Source organism: Gavialis gangeticus, unplaced genomic scaffold (assembly GCF_001723915.1).
Source record: "Gavialis gangeticus isolate Ggan-Ray unplaced genomic scaffold, GavGan_comp1, whole genome shotgun sequence".
In the NCBI taxonomy this organism is placed as follows: domain Eukaryota; kingdom Metazoa; phylum Chordata; order Crocodylia; family Gavialidae; genus Gavialis; species Gavialis gangeticus.
Genome location: NW_017729031.1, coordinates 73,398,464 through 73,418,286, shown reverse-complemented (window position 1 = coordinate 73,418,286; position 19,823 = coordinate 73,398,464). Strand labels below are relative to the sequence as shown.

The window sequence follows — 19,823 nt, the reverse complement described above, 5'->3', positions numbered from 1 at the left end:
GGAAGATGGAAGGCCACCAGGTTGCCTTCACCTGTCTCTGGATATCCAGGGTGGGCACTGTAAAACACAACAGAAGACCCACCCACCCTTGCCCCACACAAAGATCAGGGGCCACCCGCTTGCCCTCACTTGGTTGTCTGGCACGCATCGGAGGGGCCTAGGCTCTTCCCGGGGACAACTTCCAGTTATTGGCCTACAGTTGAATCCAAGTGTAATAATTGTTTTTTAGTTTATTCCTTTAAGTTAAAGAAATAATCATATTTTGTTGTTATACTGTGTTATACTGTGGGGCGGACTAAAGTGGTGTGTGCCAAAAGGGGGAGGCAGGACTAATTCGGGAATGGACCAAAGCGACATGCTCATGGACCAAAGCAAAGCACTCACGGACCGCTACACTTTAGAGGGAACAGTGGTTGCAGACTGAAAGCCTGTACTGCCCCCTCCCTTAGAATTGTTTCTAACCGTGGAAAATGTCCACTGCTAGAAATAAACATTGGAACATGACTTGAAAAATGTTATTGTGAAATCACTTGGAAAGAGAGGCTGTTTCGCAAAAAAATAGCACAAAGAATACAGAATTTATGCTTTATGACATTAGATATCAGTATCATTTATAATTAACAAAGCTAGATTTTTTGTATGCTTTAATTATACTGAATTGAGGAAGAGTACAGGTAGCATATGGAGGAGGATGTAGGGTCTAGAAACATAATTTTATTTTTATGCTATGATGTCTAACAGTAATTTCTGGCCACTGATGAGCCTTTACCGATACCTTCAGGTAAATGATTGTATAAATTTAGCACCAAAGTATTTCTCCCCACTTTACAACTGTGCAATATTAGGTTAAGAAAAGAAGTGGAAGAAAAAGGAAACAAATCAAATGACCTTGCATTTTATTTTCAACACCCTGAATACTCAGTCTAAACATTAAAATATCATGACTAAGCTAGTATAGTTGAATAATTTATGTTCAGTTAACTTCCGCTGTACATTTAGAATCCAATTTTTTTTAAAGGTGTCTATTGGTACTATCAAAGTCTGAACTAATAAACAGGCTAAAATTTGCAAAGGTCCTAAAAAAAATGGCACAGTAGAAACCAAGGTGTAAAACTATTTTCTTTAAACACTTTTTCTGCCCTTTCACTATGGTCATTTTAAATACACACAACAAATAAAATTAAAGTAATTTATATAGTGACTCCCTAAACAGATCAGAAGGAAAACTGATTTTGTGGGCCAAATGTTCACATGCACCATAAGGTCACTTCTAATTTTTAACCAGCAAACAACTACAGGAACAAATGACAGAATTTAGATGTCTACTTTCTTTATTTTTAGGCTATTTTTGAAAATTTGGCCCCCTAGGTTCCTATAGAAAGTAGTCTCAAAATATAAACAGCTTTATAAACCCTTGTAGCTTTTAATTGGACTGCACTTTGCCAAGTGGAAATTCAAACTGAAGGTATATGAAGAATGAGACATGAAATATAATATTACCATTTTTGTGCTGTGTTCTTAAGGCAATGGAATTATAATTGGAGTGCATCCTAATTTTGCTCTAGAAATTCATACTAAACTTATTTTGTATGCTTTCTTAATTATAGCATTTCTAGGATGCCTTTAAAATTTAGTTTTGTCAAATTAATGGATTATAAATTTTAGTAATACACAACAGCTCAAAATAAAGGACTAAGGACAAGGTAGCTTCTATCATATTTCAGAGAGGTTTAACAGAAAATGTCCATCTACTATAACCATTCAAAGCTACTGCCACCATGGTGAGGAGACAACAGTTTAAGTAACCTTCCAAGTTACAGCAAAACCATTCTGTTTTATCTCAAGGCAGTGTTAATCATTTTAATTTTAGAAATGCAATAATTTGCTTTCTTGGGCTAGGTACAGACATTCAAAAAGCCCGAGGCAGAATAAATCTAAGTTACGTGTTTTTCTGTAGGTGGTATAGTTTATATTGGTAGCAAACATAACATATGGAGGAGGTCGGGGCAACTCTTAGACCAGGTTCCACCATTTTAAACCAGTCTGTGTTTGCTGAACTTCTGTTATAAGCATAAATCAGTTTTGTGCGCAGACCTTCCATTTTGTTGCAGGTGTAGATTGGTTTCCGATCATGTATACTGGTAAAAGAATAACGTCTGTACTTGACCCAGATGTTTAAGGACTTTATCTGAAACCTTAGTGTTTCTACTGCAGTAAGCAGTGTTTTAATACCGACAAACTACATTTCAGTAGAACTCTACACATGATCTTAGCCAAACGTTCACTTGTATCTATGAATACTACATAACTTCATCAACAGGAGACTACCAAGACTCTGAACTTTTCTTTATCTTTATTTATGCTTGAGCTTTCAGCATTGCACATCAGATGCCTGGTGTTTTAACCTATCTTTGAAGACAGATACTTGCATCAGACTGCAAGAATACAGTATTTCTCAACTGTCTTTGCACCAACAGATCAACAAGCACATTCAACAAACCTTCACTCGAGTCATTTTTCTTATCTAAAAGAGCTTTAAAAATTCCCATAAATCAATCCATTCAGCTAATGCTTCTGGTTTATAAAAGATTAACTGCAATCAGTTAAACTGGAAGTTTATAACACAGTTCTTGATTGTAAAGTGTTTCTGTGCACACATTACACCAGGCACACAACTTATTAAAAAAGTCTGAAATACAAAAATATGGTTATAACATAGGAGTACCAAAAAGCATAGAATTAGAACAATTCTATTTTCGTAATGCCAATTTATATACACCCTCCCCCAAAATAAGAAACTTTTACATTCTACGTACTTTCCCCAAACTGGCAACTTTAGCACACATTCTAAAAAACTGAGAGCAAGACCAACCTAATTTAATCCCTACTTCATATCTATGCAGGTTGTACCAATCATCCCTCTTATACACAACTGTGTATTATAAATAATTTTCACAAAATGTCACAAATGTTTTATTGCACATTATATGCCAATATCTAAACAAAAAAAGGATCTATCCCTTCACTTGATTACAAAGCAGTTTAAATTCCTAGCAGTTATTTTTATCAGGAATACTATTCTATTTTTCAGTATTTAAAGCTAACTGGTAATTAAAGAAAAAAGCAGAACAAAAATATACTTCGAACTGTAGAGCTTTCATGACTTAAAGAAATATATGTCCCCTCCTTAATTTTACTGCTTCCAAGCATATAAAATAATTAAAAGTATCTAACCTAATTAAAAGCCTGTTTCAAAACCTTTACTAAAAATAAAAACCACACACAGATGCTGCATATACAGTCGTACATTCCTTCTGCTGTGCAGAACAGGATTTTCCTGAACCATGTTCCATTAAAGATCAAGTTACATATGTATTAGAGCTGTTTACTATTAAAGTTACTGTTTCATTCCCATAATTTTGCCAGACTCTCCAATGATAGTAAACAATTAACCCTTTAGAACACCAGCACAGATTGGTATAAAAATGCATCCATAATCATCAATATTTTTATGATGCAATCTATATATCTTCTGTGTAAGCAGGTTTATAGTATAATGAGATTAGCAATTTGTCATGGATATGAGATCTATGGTATGTTGCACTAAAATGAAATAACTAAACAAAGAGCGCATATCATATGTAAGAGTTGCCAGTTTGTAAAATGCTGCCACTGGACAAAGTCTGTATTTACTGCATGAACAAGAGATTTAACCATCAAGTGGTCAAATAATTTGCCAAGGGTTTCTAAAGCTATTAGCCACTGGCAGTGCCCCCCTCCCCCTCCAAAAAGGAAAAAACAAACAAACATTGCACTATTACAAAGAAACAAGTCCATGAAATGGAGCAGAACCAAACTGTAGTTAAGGTACAGCAACTTCAAGGAGACGGTTGTTTTTTCGTTTGCAGGTCGGGACATTGCCATTTCTCTGGTTTCCCTGTATGAATTTCACACATACTTTGTCTTGTCTGAATTGAACCAGGAACCTGAGATGGAACAGAACGGATTTTAATTAAGAATGGTAAAACCACATGTTCGATAACACAGGCCTTTTTTGCAAGACTATGTACTAGATACTATAATACCTTCCAACATTATATTCTGCAGTTCCATGTGAGAAGGGTAACACTCTACCCTTCTATAATTCAAAAACAGCCTGCTTGAAAAAGCCGTATTAATATCTGGAAATATCAAAGTGACAAATAATTTGCTATACTGTCCATACAGCAACTTATATGCTTAAGATACTGGACAGACTGATCCTTTGTCAGTAAGGCAGTAAATGTTATTCCCATTTACAAATGAGAAAAACGTATTGAATATGCAATAGAAATATAACTTGCCAATGCCCAGCACTCCCCTCCCCAGGGTTTTGGTTTTCTCCACCCTGCTTTTGAGAAAGAATACTTTATATTATCAACTGAGCAAGCATCTGTTTGCTTGATTATAGCCAATAAATATATTCTATCTGTACAGAGTTTCTGAATTTTGGAATGTTTCGATTCCAGATAGCTTAATGTCAAACTCAAAGGACAGTGGTGACTTCATTATCAAAGCTCCTCAACCAGCTAGAGGTGCACCAATTCACTGGTCCATACTGGATTAGTACCGATATAAAGAAAATTGGCTGTATTGCAAATTGGGGCAATTCGGCCAATAATCTGGCTGATAAATGCCCATGCACGTGCATAGTGGCAGCGTGGAGAGCTGTGTGCAGCTGGTAAGTCTGTTGGGGTGGAAGGGGTGGGGGGGCAGATCAATGCCCCTCGCAGTGAGGGGGGGAGTGAGGCTGGGGCAGGTGCAACCCAGCCAGGGCAGGGCAGGGTGGAACTGTGGCTCATCTGGGGGCCACAAGGGGCATGTACCCCCCAAGATCTGTGCAAGGCAGGGTGGGCTGCAGCTGGCTCTTCTTGGTGGGGGTTGTGCTTGGGGTGGGCGGCAGCAACACTGGGAGAGGGACTACAGCCCCCACAAATTTTGCCTCAGCTCCACCACCACCTGCCCTGAGCCCAGCCCACATCAAGAAAAGCCCAGAGCAGCCCTGGCTCCAGCCCAGTGGCAGCCTGCCCTGCCCTGTGGGCACAAGTTCTCCCCCCCACCGCCATGCCCTCCCAGGGTGTGTACAGTGGCAGAAGCCACTCCTCCTCCCCCGTGTCCCCTAGATGAGCTGTTGCTCTGTCTCGTGCCCCACCCTGCCCAGTTGGGCAACGTCTGCCCAGCCCTTGCCCCACTTCCTCCCTCACTGCGGGGGCATTGATCTGTCCCTCCATCCTCCTTCCCTCCCCCTATCCCTTCTACCACAACCGACTTACCAGCTGCACACAGTTGTATTGGAAATCGGATTGGTATCGGCCGATATGCCTCCTTAAAAATCAACTATTGGTATCAGCCTCCAAAATCTCTATCGGTCCACCCTTACAAACAACCTTCTGACAACCAGGGACTCTTCAGCCTGGAAAAGCACATGCTATGGGGTGATCTGGTGGCCACCTATAAGTTTATCAGGGGTACTCATCAGGATCTGGAGGAGCATCTGTTCACCAGAATGCCCCAAGGGATGACAAGATCAAACAGTCACAAACTCTGCCGTGACAGATTCAGACTGGACGTAAGGAAGAACTTCTTTACTGTCCGAGCCCCCAAGGTTTGGAACAGACTGCTGCCTCAGGCGGTTCAAGCACCCACTTTGAGCGCCTTCAAGACACATTTGGATGCTTATCTTGCTGGGATCCTATGATCCCTGCTGACTTTCTGCCCCCGGGGCAGGGGGCTGGACTCGATGATCCTCCGGGGTCCCTTCCAGCCCGAATGTCTATGCAATCTATGAAATCTATGAAATAGTAAAGTTCTATCATTCCTATTCTGTGGCCCAGAATAGGAAATATGAAATAGTAAAGTTCTATCATTCCCGTCTTTGGCCCAGACAGACTTAGTGATGTAGCCCAGAGTCACAAAGGAAATTAGTGAAAATCAGAGCTTGCATGAATACGGGTCTTCCAACACAGACTAGTTCTCTCACCACTGAATTGTCCTTCCCCCCAGGCTTAAGTGCTTAATCACCTCTACTTCTTCTACCCCCTACCAGAAGTGTATGTGTGTGTGAGGGGAGGGAGGGAAAGGTGGTGAGCAGGGCACCAGACTCAGATGCCAATCTAATGGGGGAACCAGACTGATGGCCAGATACAGAGCCTCTGTCCCCTGCCCTCTCAGTCATACACTTCACAATATCTCCTTCCACATTATCAGAAGAAATGCAGGTTTTGTCCCCCTCGTAGAGCAGAAACAAAGGCAGCAGAAAGGGAGGCAGCTAATGTCCATTTTTCTACACCATCTCAGTGGAAAAGCAGTGCATGCAGGGACTCTTCTTGCCATTTTCCCCTGCTTTGTATGAAGGACAAGAACTTCCTGTTATCTTTTGACTGGTGGTCTGTGAGCCAATCTGTGTGTTCAGCTGCAAAGGTCACTTTACTTCTGATTTATCACATCAAAATCAAGGATCATTTGTCATATTCATGTATTATCTTAGTCCCAAAATCAATAAAATTAATGTATGGGATGAAATGGCCTATGTTATATCCCCATATCTCTTCCTTTAATAAAGACTCCCCTAGAGCCAGTAATGCCTTTGACCAATAGCTTTGGCATTTTGCTTCAGACACTCCTTTACAATGAAGACCGTTCCTAAACTAAAAAAGCCAACGTACTGGAAGCGTAATAAAGACCATACCAGTGCTTCGCTGAGATCCTGAGGGACTTCTTGTTTATGTGGAATAAACTAGGTTGCTTCTACAGTTAGTCTTCCCATGCAGTTGGTTCAATAAAAAAAAATATTATCTCCCGAAAATCCTTCCTCCTACAATTTGTGGCACTGACAGCCAAGGTCCCATAACTATGAAAGCTTAGAACATTTTTGTTTGGATTCTTTCCATTCAATATTTCTGGAACATAGTAACTCTCATTTTTTATGTTCAATCCATTTTCACAACCTTCTATTTAGCGATCAGGAAATGTTATTTTCTCCTCATTTTTTAAGTTTCTGCGAGCCGCTTCCTATTGTCCACAATCAATAAATATGGTTTCCTTAACCCTCCAATTCTACTGGGAGTGTAAAGGATTCCTCTGAATTGCTGTAAAACATCAGCATACTCTTACTAAGCATTTCTGAATATTTTCCCTTTCAATTGAATATTACCAAATGAAATGGTGCCTAAAAGAAATGCCAAGAGCAGTAAACAAGATAGCAACAGACCACTCTTCGACTCTTACTGCTCACTGACCTCAAAAGTCTTCCATAATAAACTGATTTTCCTTTCAGCATCCTTAAGTCTTCCAGCAAAAGCCAAAACCTTTGAAAAATTTTCCCTTCAGCAGGAAACCACAAAAATCAAGCTGACTGAAGAGCTCAAGAGAGGAAGTGACTGTGCTTTGCAGAGCTTCTTTTCAATACATGTTTCCTGCTATACAATCCCAGACCCTACAAAGTCACTTGCTCAGAGCTCCCAGTCACAGAGCATTCAGAAAATACCATTAGCCCCTGCATTCACAGGCTGCCAGCAGGGCTGCACTTTCCTTGACATTCTGACTTCCTGGAACAATCCCTAGTGGTTGGTTTTTCATATCTGGTGAGAGTTTTGCTGACAACAGTAACAATATAATAGGAAAGGCAGCCCTATTAAATCTTGAACCAACTGACACAACTGATTGGTTCCGTTAGCCTTAGCCCTGCAGCATTATTCCAATTAAATATATGAATGTAAAAGTACTCCAATAGAAAGTTAGCACCCTCAACTAATCAAAACCTCATATAAGTGGTATGCTTGTCTACTTCTGCTCTCTTCTCAAAAAGCAGTAGAGTGAGGCCATGTTTTTCTTCAACTCCTAACTGTGCTTGTGTTTTTACAGTTTGCACTGCAAAAGGAACCGTGGAACAATTTCTCACCATCAATGGGGAGGGAATTGCTAAAAACTGTTAAATTATTCAGTGTGGGTAAATGCAAAGCATGACATATGCCTGAGGGGTTTTAATTTCCAAGAAGACAAAGACATCCACAATGAAGGCTGGAAGACTCCTAAAGGATTTAGGTTGTTAGCAGGAAAGGTGACTGACAACCTCAGACAGAAGATCAAATAAGTGTGTTGGACATTCCAAGCCACACACGGGAACTTGATTTTGATACCATTCACCTCTCCATCCAATATTGTAAAACAGACCTTTATTGGGAACAGTCTTAATTCTTTTAGATGTGAAGAAAATGTGAAGTAAGGGTGGAGTATACTAGCAGGGATTTTGCTACTATATTAAGAAAAAACAGGTAGATGCTATTGTTTTCAAATTTTTGCTCAAATTTACATTAATCTGAAATGCATTTTTAAAAAGTATTTCCATAGTAAGTGTCACAGAAATAAAGGACCCAACACTGGAATCCATGTTTACACACTGCTATTCAGTCACCAGTTGCACAATGCTTTCTTTTTCCAGTATTAGAGTCTTGACACACAAAACTACTACAATGCTGCTCTGAAGGAAATACAAAAAAAATAAACATACTCATCGGAAATCTCAATGTTGAGCTTCTGCTTGGTTTGAGTGAGAGTGGTACGGTAAAGCTTGGTGGCCATTTCAATAAGGTGATCACTGCTGAACAGGAAATCCCCTTTACCAGCTGCTCCTGAGCCCTGAAACAGAAAGAAACTTAGTTCTAATTGCCAAGAATACTCAGAAAAATCCTGCACTATTTATATAGTATGTTTCAAAAGTCATCGTTCATATGCCATCCTCCCATAATTAAAAAAAAGCAGTATTAAACACCAGCAAAACATACCACTAATCAAGGTTAAAAGGAATGCTTTCTACCACCAATAACCTGCAGCCTATTTTCTTCTAAATTAAAAAGAAATACAGCCCAAGTTTAGGCTTAAAATATTATCCAACCTTAATATCCAGTAAGAAAGTCCCCTGGGTTTCTAAACAGCATGGTAAGTTTCCCTTTGCTCCTAAATAAAAAGCCACTTACTTTTGTAGATCCCACAAAAATGTATTATTTTAGTCTCCCTCTGCTGCCTGTACCACAACAAATCGTGCTATTCTCAGAGAGGGAACGGATACCAACTGATGGTACCAGCACACAAGTGAATATTTTCGTATGGCAAGGCACTAGATAAATTGAATACGTTTAACAAAACAGCTGGGATAATGTCAGCTCCATTTATGAAACAAAACAAATGCTGGCTTAATGGATATAAAGAGGTAATACAAACAATAGAGAGAAAAAAAACGAAAATATCTTTAAATTGGCAACCAAATTAGTTATGTAATAATGTTGATTTCTTTGACCTTCCAGAAAGCTTGAATGGTAAAATAATTACCAGCAAATGCAGAAAGCTGGAATAAGTACATAATAAAAAGATAAAATAATAATACATGCTTTTTAAAAAGCATACAGTAGACGTTAATGGACATCTAAAGAAAAATACTGGTAGGCCATTTACCCTGATCTTTTCTAAACAGGAAAGAAACATTGGGGCTAATGTCATATTTCAGTGACACTCAAGAATCAGGGAAAGTTATAAAAGGAGTGGAAAAAACCAGAAATTTAAGTGTGAATAAAATACAAAATATGGTGCCATTTATCTCATGGAAAGAGTATAACATTGAGAAGACTCAAGCAAAATTTGACGTCTTATTTTCATAAATGAACAAATAACTCAAGAATTAGCAACTGCACTACTGGGTTTGGTAGGTTCAAATCCACTGTTTCACGACTATGACGCATTTTGTACATCTGTCTTAAACCTACATGGTCTTAAATCTAACACTGAAATTGACTGTGCTTCTGCTAAGTCACTTTATCATTTAATTCACAGTTAAATTCTACCTCTTTGAGGTGCACAGCAAAAAAACCATCATTTTGGGAACTCATGGACACTTTAGTAACATCTCCCAAGGGAACCTCTGATTTGATATTTCCAGACTTCTGATCAGCGAGTAGGACATTACTGTTTGTTAGCAAGAAAATCCTGGATGTAGCCTGCCAAAAAAAAAAAAAAAAGTTAGCTATATAAACACACCGATGAGACCTTCACACAGTATCTGATTAAAAGAGCAAAGGTTCATCAAGTTAAGAGCACCGGCCCAGATTTTTAAACCTGTTTTAAAATTTCAGTGGGTCCTGCAGTTCGATTAGCCCCACTGAAAACTAGGTCACTTATTTATGTGACTGGATTCAGAAACCTAAAAACATTAAAAACTCGGTTTCTTCATTCTAGCCCTACTATTATGTAAATCACAATCTAAGTTACATACATAGAGTTGTACAATCTAAAAATAAAAATTCAGCATACATACATACATACTTGAAACAAAAATCAGAATGACCCTGATTATATATTCCCCAATCACTGTTAATATCCACTGAATTCAATCTAAATTCTGGGTGCATAATACATAAAGGATTGAGCCTAGGATATATACATTTTTAAATATGAGAAGCTAAGATTAGTTTTAAAACTAGTTCTAAAATTTTAAGCATATGGTAACAAAAATAAACAGTTCTATTCAGTAACTGCCATTAATAATTCTTTTAATAACTGCTTTTTAAAATATATCTACCACATTTAATTTGTATTAGTTGTTAGAACTGTCATTTTAACTGGCTAGTTTTCTGCATTTAATTGAATTCCAATTTCTACCCAATAAGAGTTTCACTTACAATTAAAAACATTAATCATCTAGTAAATAAAGATGTCATTCACTATTTTCTTACAAAATAAAATAAGTGTTAAATTCCTGTTAACCTATTAACTTGCTTAAAATGTGCATGTAATTTATTCTCTTGGTTAGCAAAATGTAGTATCAAATGTAAGGTAAAGGCTAAATTTAACTGCAAATCAACATGGCTTAATGGTTACTAATCAGTGAGAATCAACCTCTCTTTAGTAAAATAGTTCCGAATGATAAATGCAAAAATCAAACTAAAATAAAGAGTATGTGTATCATGATTAAAACTGGTCATTTAAATCACTCCTCCTGAAAGTACCTTCAAATCAGTATTTTATTACCTTCAGAGTAAGTTGAAACAAAAATGCAACCACCCTATATGTTCACTTAAAACAAAAACCATTGTGTCAAAATGTCCTTCTAGGTGAAACAGTTCTATTTGATTACCTTCCCATTAGCTCTATTGATTTTATTCACAACTTCAGCAATGATGATCTTTTCATCCACAGCATCTTTGAGTTTTTTGTACTTTGGGTTTTTGCTGATTTCCAGGTAAGCCCCTTGGAATGGCTGTCCAACACTATTAAAGGATAAAAATATAGGAAACACTGAAATTTAAATCCTCTAACATTCATATCCTAGTGTAGGGTCTGCAATGTTGCTGCAATACATACAGCAGTCCCCAATACTATATGCACAGGTATCTAGTTTGATGCACTCCCTCCATGTAAGTTTGTAAAATGTATGGTGAACATCATGAAAATATATAAGAGTATAGAAAAATAGGGCTGGAGAAGACCTCAGGAGGTCATTAGTCCAACCCCAGCTCATGGCAGGATCTCCCCTACCTAAAACATCCAAGCTGACTCTCCAATTTGTCATAGGCTCCATTTTTTTTTTTTAAAGAGTTGGAGTTACAGGGAACCCTAGCCCTGTTACTAAGGGACAGGGTGGTCCCTCTGAGTCCAGAACCTTCCAGTCACGGCTGGCAGGTCAAGTAGGGGTTAAGGCTCAAGCCCTGCCAGCTAGTCAGGTGACAGGAAGAGGAAGGCCAGGACCCTACGAATGGCAAGTGGAGAGGGCCAGAGGGACAGCAGGAAGGTGGACCCCTAATGATCATGGTGCTGTGGTTGCAGTCTCTGTCGGAAGACTATGCCATGCCCTGAGCCATCCTCATGATCACCTAAAGTAAGCAGGCATGTTGCCTCTCTTGTTTCTGTATTATAATTTTTCCATTATATGGCCTTTAAAGCCTATGTTTTGTGTTGAATGTTAAGACTGGTGGTTTGGGTGAGGCTATTTGGGGAAAGAGGAGGCCTCATCGGGGCCCACTGAAGTGTGAGGACCCCAGCGCCAGAAAGGGTGCAATATTCAGGGGTGAGCTGACCCTAGTGTCAGAGCGGGCATAGTACTCGGGGGGTGAGCCGAGCCCAGCGCCAGAGAGGGCGCAATATTCAGGGGTGAGCCGAGCCCAGCGCCGGAGAGGAGCAGGAGCCCAAGTGAGGGTTTTTTTTTGAGAGCTAGAGCCTGGGAGTCAAACCCTGATTAGTGGGCGGGTTTTTTGACTGACAGGCCTAGCTAGAGAGGAAAGGGGTAGGCCCACAGTGGCCAAGGCCCCAACATAAAGAGGAATTCACAAATACCATCTGTGAGGCTTGGGCTGTGGTGTAGGGGAGGAACGGAGCCACAGCTAGTGCCCCCTGGCATCGGGGAATACAATGGGCAGCCTCCCGCTTAATTAACAACAATTAATTAACAAGGCAAGGCAGGAAAGAAGGTAGGCAGTTGGCCCATAACAGGTGAACAGGTGGGGGGCCAACAGTAAACGGACCCCAAGCAGTCCCCTCTGTTACAGCTGGGTACCTCACAACTGCTTTTTTATCTCTGTGCAAGATTTGGACTCTACTTAGTTCTGTTTATTTTAAATATTACAAAGAAGCCCATACGTGACGTTATGAGTGATAGCAGAAATTAGAGAGCAATGCATAAGACATGATGTTCAACTACTAAAGCAAGGACAGCACAACATTACCATGAAACAACTGGAATTCTCAAAGTACAACTTATGATGGTACAGGTGTTGCTGTTATTGCTTCTTCAGCAAAAGAAGCTGACCCTCAACATTTGGCTACTGGTGCCATATGATCACAGCAGAAAAACCAACTAAACTCTGCATTTGGAATTTACTGTAGCATCTGAGGGAGGCTGCAAAATGCTAAAGTGTATTATATACACATTCTTGTATTCACTGACAGCACCACAGTGTGGGACAGAATAACTTCAAAAGGTAAGTGGATGATGGGATGTTTTTCTCACTGGAGATATTGTTTGATGGTAAAACAAACCAAACTAAAATGAACAATCTAAAGAACAGGACTTTCTTCTACACTGATTAACTTCAGATTTTATCACTGAATCATTCTACTCTAGCCTAATTTAAGAACAGTTTATATTTATAAAAATATAGCAAATATATCTTTCCTACAATAGTCTAAATTTTCTCCCATGAATCATTTTTGCTTCATTCAGTGTTCTTCAAGACACTCAAGCTGCTTCTACTGAAACACAGTTCCATGTCTCAGGTCCACTCATGTCTTAAACTCCAATTCAACTTCTTTAAAGATACCTAAACCTTACTCTGTCATTTATACTGCACTAGAAAAATATGTTAGCTACTCAAATAACTACATAGACAGCTGCTGCAGCCACTTAAGCAATATTAACTGCACAGGCAGCATTATCACAGAACTTTTCAGAAATGTTGATATTTTCAGGTCTTTATCTATCTGAGACATTGCGAAGAGAATTTTAGGGTGTATAATTTTTAACCAATCTAAAATCTGTCTGAATAGAAAAAGGCTTTCGAATAGAAACAAATACCTACACAAATGTAGCTTTCAAGTTTCACTATTCAAAAGCATCTCTTACATGTCTAACTGTAAAATTACCTAGTCTTTGTATTAACATTGCCACACAGAACTGCTTACGAAAACACAGTCAGTTAAGCTTGAAAAGCAAACCTGTTAGCAGAAACTATTTTTGTTTGCTTCTTTTGTTTGTATTAGCACAGAGCTGAAAAAAAATCATTGCAACAGGTATTACACAACCGGAGCTTTAAAGCAACCAGTCCACCACTGGCTGTCGCTGGAGATGGGATGAAGTAGTAAACTCTCCCTGCTGCCCTCCCCATGTAGAATTTGAGTGACTGGGGTTTGTGTTGTGTGGCAAACTCCTTCTTCATTGCCTCTGTTGGGTTGTCATGGCCTGTGTATATCCTTTCCTCTTCCTCTGAGGTTACTTGTAAAAAAAACACTACCATCTAAGCCAAGAAGGAAGAGGTAGCCGGTTTCCTTTACTATTTACTGTATAGAGGACACACCTTTCTCCTATATTTGTACTCTTGGCCCCTGCACAGGACCCAGCTGTATTTGCAAACTCTCAGATCTTACAGTGACAAAATGTGCTGGTTTCTAGTAACGAGTAGCAAGGTGATTTTTGCCTAATGAAAATAACAATAAAATCATGGAAGAGTTGCTGCTCATCAAGCCAATGATACATACACTACACATTTTCAGAATGGTCATTAGAGTTTACAAAGGTCCACAAACACATGGCAATTTCTACCGGCTAGGATAAACTAAATTTTCTCCTTAATCTCCTAAATCTATGCGAGGATGCAGTATTTAATCTTATGCTATGAGCTGTGTTACCAAAATAATTCATTACCTGGCTGGGTATAAAGCCTTCTTGTCCTTGAAAAGTTCACTGGCTTCCAGTTTTTCTTCATATACCAGTTTCTGTTGATCTGTGAATTGGTCTCTGTACTTTTTACACTAGAAAACATGCCATATTAAATGAATCATAAATCACTCTTTGAAATATACTTTCAAGTAGCAGACACCACTGGTTACTATTCACTTATTGCTCAGGATGCATAGTATATTTCTGGAGTGAATCAACTCCATCCTTCATACCACTGTAACACAGCAACCACTAACAGAGGCACTTCAGCTCTCGCTTACACTAGATACTTTGGATTTCTATTGAAAATAGTTTCTAACACACTTAAAAGAAAATATTTAATTTACACATGGTTCAAAGTTCAGTTAGCTAAAATTCCTTCAGATCCCAATAGTGCCCAAATATAAAAAGCCTCTTTATACAGTATAACCTCATAAATTTGGATATCAAAAATCCAGAAGTAGCGAAAATCCAGCAATTTTTAAAACTACACTCCATTGGGAGTAGCAGCAGCCAGTCCTGGAGCAGTGGAAGGGGAAGCCTGCACACAGCAGCTGCCACCGCCATCCACCGCTCCGGTTTCAAAAATCAGAAATTTTCACACTTCCAGCAGGTGCTCGGTCCTGAGCATACCGGATTCATGAGGTTATACTGTACATCTTTTTGGGTATAGGCATACTCTCCCACTGTCATTTAACATAACTCAGGCAACTATCAGGCTTATCTTATGCCTTTTACCAGACACCACTATAATTTCATAAATGTTTCATTTTAGAATCACTTTGCTTAAGGTCTTTTACTTCCAACATTAATACAATTTTCAGAAATCAAATTTAAAATATAAGCAAATAAAATCAAATACATACGGAACATATGCATAAAACAGTGTGGGTGAAGAAAGTTTAAATTTTTTGTAATTTTTGGTAAATCTGAAAAGTACTTTAAAAAAAATTACATTCAGAGAATTCTGCCCACAACAATTTGCAGAAAAAACAACCGCAGTGAGGCCACAGCTGCTGAATGACCAGCAGTAAGTGTCTCTACAGCCCCAAAATAAGTTCTAACCTATTCCTCCATGAAAAGGTCCAAAACAAAATTTCTGCTAACCACCGTTCATATGCAAAATTTTCTGTTGATTATTTGTAGTGATGGATTAAGAGGCAGTGCCTATCCTGGCCATGAATATTAAGATTATAATAAACCTCAATCTAATTAATAGGCAGAATACACATTAATATGATTAAAGTAATAGCAGATGGAAGACAAAATACTTCATTTTCCTCTTCTAGCCTATGTAAGGCTACAATTTACCTTGAAGGCCAAGTGGAATGATTCAAAGGAAAATGTTTGTGTGAAGCAGAACCATTCTGGCAAAAAATAGAATTCTTTCCTAAAAATACACTGCCCATGAACAAACTTTCTAATCCACAACCAAATTTTATATAATCTGAACCAAAACATTACCTACCCTCCACAAGTGGAAGATCCTCTTTAGCTCATTGTGAGTTGAATCCAAGAAGAGGTAAGGCCTTGCTGGCCAGTTTTTGTCTACTGGTGACAGAGAAGGCATCTTATTCTTCATTTCCAAGAAGTATTTTTGTATCTGTGATAAATTTGAAAACAAGTCATTTAATTAATTCCTCCCATTAGAGTTACTAAAACAAGGAAGATGCTGATGTCTGGTGAAATGTATCAACATTTAACTGCAATTTCCAACTTTATTAAAACCTGCTCATGAATTTGGAAAGCTAAATGTACTTAAAAATGCCATTGAGGCAGGGGTTAGAGCTGCTTAATGGCATTTGCTGAGCATTCTCATAGCTTTAAAACTCGTTACCTCTCCTTCTTTACAGCACACAAATGTTTAAGCTTTCAAGCTGCCACTTACACAATTTGATAATGCCTTACAAAGACTGCTAAAATTTCATGTAGCTATACTTGTACTGTGGTAGAAAACAAGTTTTTAAAACATGTATAAGTATGAATACGTACAATTTTCTGAAGTATAAATTCAGAAATTTTTCTTCCAGCATTGGCTCTGAAGAATTTCCTGTATTCTCTCCGAACCTGAAAAAAATTAAACAAACCCTCAGAACAAACACACATCTAAAGTGTATCCAAGAATTCATTCTAAAAATGCACAGAAGCATTTGTAGAAAAATTCTAAGAAAGTATGAACTTTCAGGTACAGTCCCTGGATGTAACTGAAAAACACAGAACACTCAAGTTATGGGGAACACTCATGTACATAAAGACAAGTAACCTAAAATATAATTCTTTGCACCTTGAAAAATACATTTCCAAAAAAGGAAGCACTCTTGGAAGAGAAAAATTATACATAAAAAAAAAAGTATTCTTTAAAGAGAATTATCAGAAACACAAGTTAGTGGTGACTGCGACAAGCAGTGAATTTACATAACTGTTGCTTAGTCAGCCAACTTACAAAATAATAAAGTTTAGAAGAAAAATCCTTTATTAATCATTAAAAGCCACTTTTATAGGAGTCTTTTCATTTTTACTTTATGTATGTGATTTTACATGCTACTCTAAGTGTGCATCTACAAGTGCACTTTACTGCAGAGTTGTCTTTTTAGCTCTGCAGTGAAGTGTTACTGTCTACACGTGCACCTGTATTAGGGCATAGTAAATTAACTAACTCTGTTGGAGGATACTACTGTCTGGGACACGTACTATCCTAGGGTGGAGTCATTTAGTGGACTGAAACACACACAGATGGTGACTGGGGCACAAGGATGCTACAGTGTGGGGTCTGCCAGCTGGCTAGCCCTGTACTATAGCACCCTCTTGGTTTAACCAGCCTCTCTGCAGTACACTGATCTGGGGTGGAGCAGCCCCAAGCTTGTAGGGTGACCACCAGGGCCCTTTCCCATCCTGGGGCTGCTCTCCGCAGCATAACATGCTGCAGTCCTGGGTGCATGTGTAAACACGGCAGCCAGAAGAAATAAACTCTGGCACAAACTACACCGGAGTTTATTTCTGCATGCTAATTGCACATGTTGATGCACCCTAAGATACTTGATTTTTTTATTAGTGTTCATTAGCATGGTCACTAACTTCCTGTATCATAATCAATTCCAAACTGAAACAGCACATGCTTGGATTCAAGTTTTGCAGCAAGCCCAAAAATGCATACAAAGCTAGCTGAAATTTACCAACCTTTTTACAAACCTTACTCAGTTTGGAGCAAACTCACTGAGAGTTTGAGTGAGAACCATGAAAAGCATTGTGGCTCTGAAGTTATCTCCAGACCAAAACAGTTAATGGTTTAGCTAACTTGCTTTGTGTTCTTGGGTTCACATCTGAACCAAAAAACTGTGACATCCTGGGGATAAATCCCAAAAGCAAAGAGATTCCCAAAACCCAATGCAGCCAGACCTTTGTCCCATCCTGAGTTACATACATTCTACTGCAACCCACTATTTTGAAAACAAATCTTTCAACTTTCTGACAAAAAAGTACAACACAAGAAAAGCTAACTCTTTAATCACAAATTGATGGATTAACAGAATTAACATTATTTGTACAACTTTCCTCTTACTAAGCTTCTCCAATATTATTCATAATTTTTCTTGCTAGTTAAGTAAGAAAAATTCTGAGTTTTCATATGTTACTATATGCCATAGCTTTTATTTTGATTAACTTCAGAAATTCACTAAAGTGTATAAATTCGTTATGCTACTAAAGTTTAGCCCTCTGGTTAGCACAACCCCTATAACTGTATTTTTATGATGGATATCATCTTCCTAACAACAGATTAGTACCTGCAACCCCAACCCCCATCTAAAATATGAAAGGGAACTTCCTCAGACACACTACCCCCATATCTCACCAAGTCTTCCTTAGCTAGTACACTCCATGAGCAGTAATATTTCCAAGCTTAGTTTTTAATGTATTAGTTTATGCTCTCTCTATTAACTCTCTCTCTCCTCCAGCCCCTCACACCACCTGCCTCTCTCAGTAGAGTAGGAAAGACATATCAATAATATAATTCCTTTGTGGAAGTGCTAGAGTTTCAAGTCAGCCTATATCTGGGAAGTTTTATTCATGCTATTCAATCAAAACAAGAAAATAAGTCACAAATTTAGAAAACCTTGATCATGAAAGTTCCTTCCCCATACATCTCAGGTGAAAAGGTATCTAGTGCCCAACCAAGCAAACAACTCCCTACAGTTGTTTATAGTTATGATTGTATGTAGCTAGAATCTTGCCACAGAATTTAGTCTGTTTTCGTTTGCAGAACAACTGAGTTTTATGCGCATTATAAAAAGAGATTATACTATAAATAAATTGTTTAAAAGAATCATAGCATATTTAGACAAAGACGTATCTTTGCTGTATAACATGTTAAAGGTTTTGAATTCCTTAAAAAAGCATGTTTGATATGCAGCGGCCCTCTTGACTTTTCAGAAGGGCCACTTTCTTGGTTTCTTATCATAAAACTTGACCTACTTTGACATCAGTACCTTAAAAGTGGGAGTCCAATCTGAAGAGTGACTTCTGAAAAATGGCACCTTAAAAAACACCCAGATCTGCTTCCAAGGTGTATATTGAGTCTCAATATAATTTTTCTTAAAGAAGTTTTTACTACTTTTTATTACAGTTAATACAAACATTTGAACCTCTTTGGAAAAAATGAGCTAAAGTTCTTCTGGCTCATGTTATCATCAAATATAACACCCACTAAATCAGGGGTTGGCAACCCCTGGCACACATGCTGAGCATGGCACACAAGGCCATTTTGCTCAGCACGCCACGGCCAGCCCCAGTAGCTGCTGCCAGTGATGGAGCCTGTGCTGTGCCCAGCAGGGCTTGCAGCATCCCAGCTGCCTGCTGGGAGCAGCCCGGAATCCCAGCTGGCAGCAGCTACCCAGAGCCAGGGCGGCTGCAGCCGGGAGGCAGCACGGAGCAGATGCTGGAGCTATGGAGCCCGGCACAGCTGCTTGCAGCCTGACTGCTGTTTGCTGCCACTGCCCAGAGCCCAGGCTGGCTACAAATAACTGCGCCAGGCTCTGGGACCCTGCTATCACCTGTGCCGGGAGCGGGGGAGACCGGGGCTGCGCTGTCTCAGGCCCCTCCCCCACCGCCCGCTCCAATGTGCGGGTGCACGCGCTGGTATGGAGCTGATGCTGAAGCCCGGCACAGCTGTTTGGAGCCTCCTGGCTGCAGCCAGCCCCGGCTCTGGGTAGCTGCTGCCAGCTGGGAGCCTGGGCTGTTCTCAGCAGGCATCTGGGATGCCGCAAGCTCTGTTGAAAGCAGCCCGGGCTCCAGCAGCTACCCAGAGCTGGGGTAGCTGCTGACAGCCACAGAGCCTGGGCTGGGGGCCAGGGGCTTTGGGTAGGGGCAA

At 39.3% G+C, this 19,823-nt stretch overlaps 1 protein-coding gene across 6 annotated transcripts in view; it reads right to left on the bottom strand.

Moving 5' to 3' along the window:
- Nucleotides 1-873: 873 nt before the first annotated feature.
- MYO1B (myosin IB) overlaps nucleotides 874-19,823 on the bottom strand; it is a 236,509-nt gene continuing 217,559 nt past the window's right edge. For all 6 annotated transcript variants that reach the window (XM_019523112.1, XM_019523114.1, XM_019523116.1 and 3 more), the window contains 7 exons: nucleotides 16,451-16,525; nucleotides 15,927-16,061; nucleotides 14,444-14,550; nucleotides 11,165-11,297; nucleotides 9,876-10,028; nucleotides 8,549-8,676; nucleotides 874-3,986 (listed from right to left, as the gene is read on the bottom strand). In XM_019523112.1, the coding sequence (XP_019378657.1) occupies nucleotides 3,863-3,986; nucleotides 8,549-8,676; nucleotides 9,876-10,028; nucleotides 11,165-11,297; nucleotides 14,444-14,550; nucleotides 15,927-16,061; nucleotides 16,451-16,525 (855 nt within the window). In that variant the 3' untranslated portion in view covers nucleotides 874-3,862. The remainder of the gene's footprint in view (nucleotides 3,987-8,548; nucleotides 8,677-9,875; nucleotides 10,029-11,164; nucleotides 11,298-14,443; nucleotides 14,551-15,926; nucleotides 16,062-16,450; nucleotides 16,526-19,823) is intronic.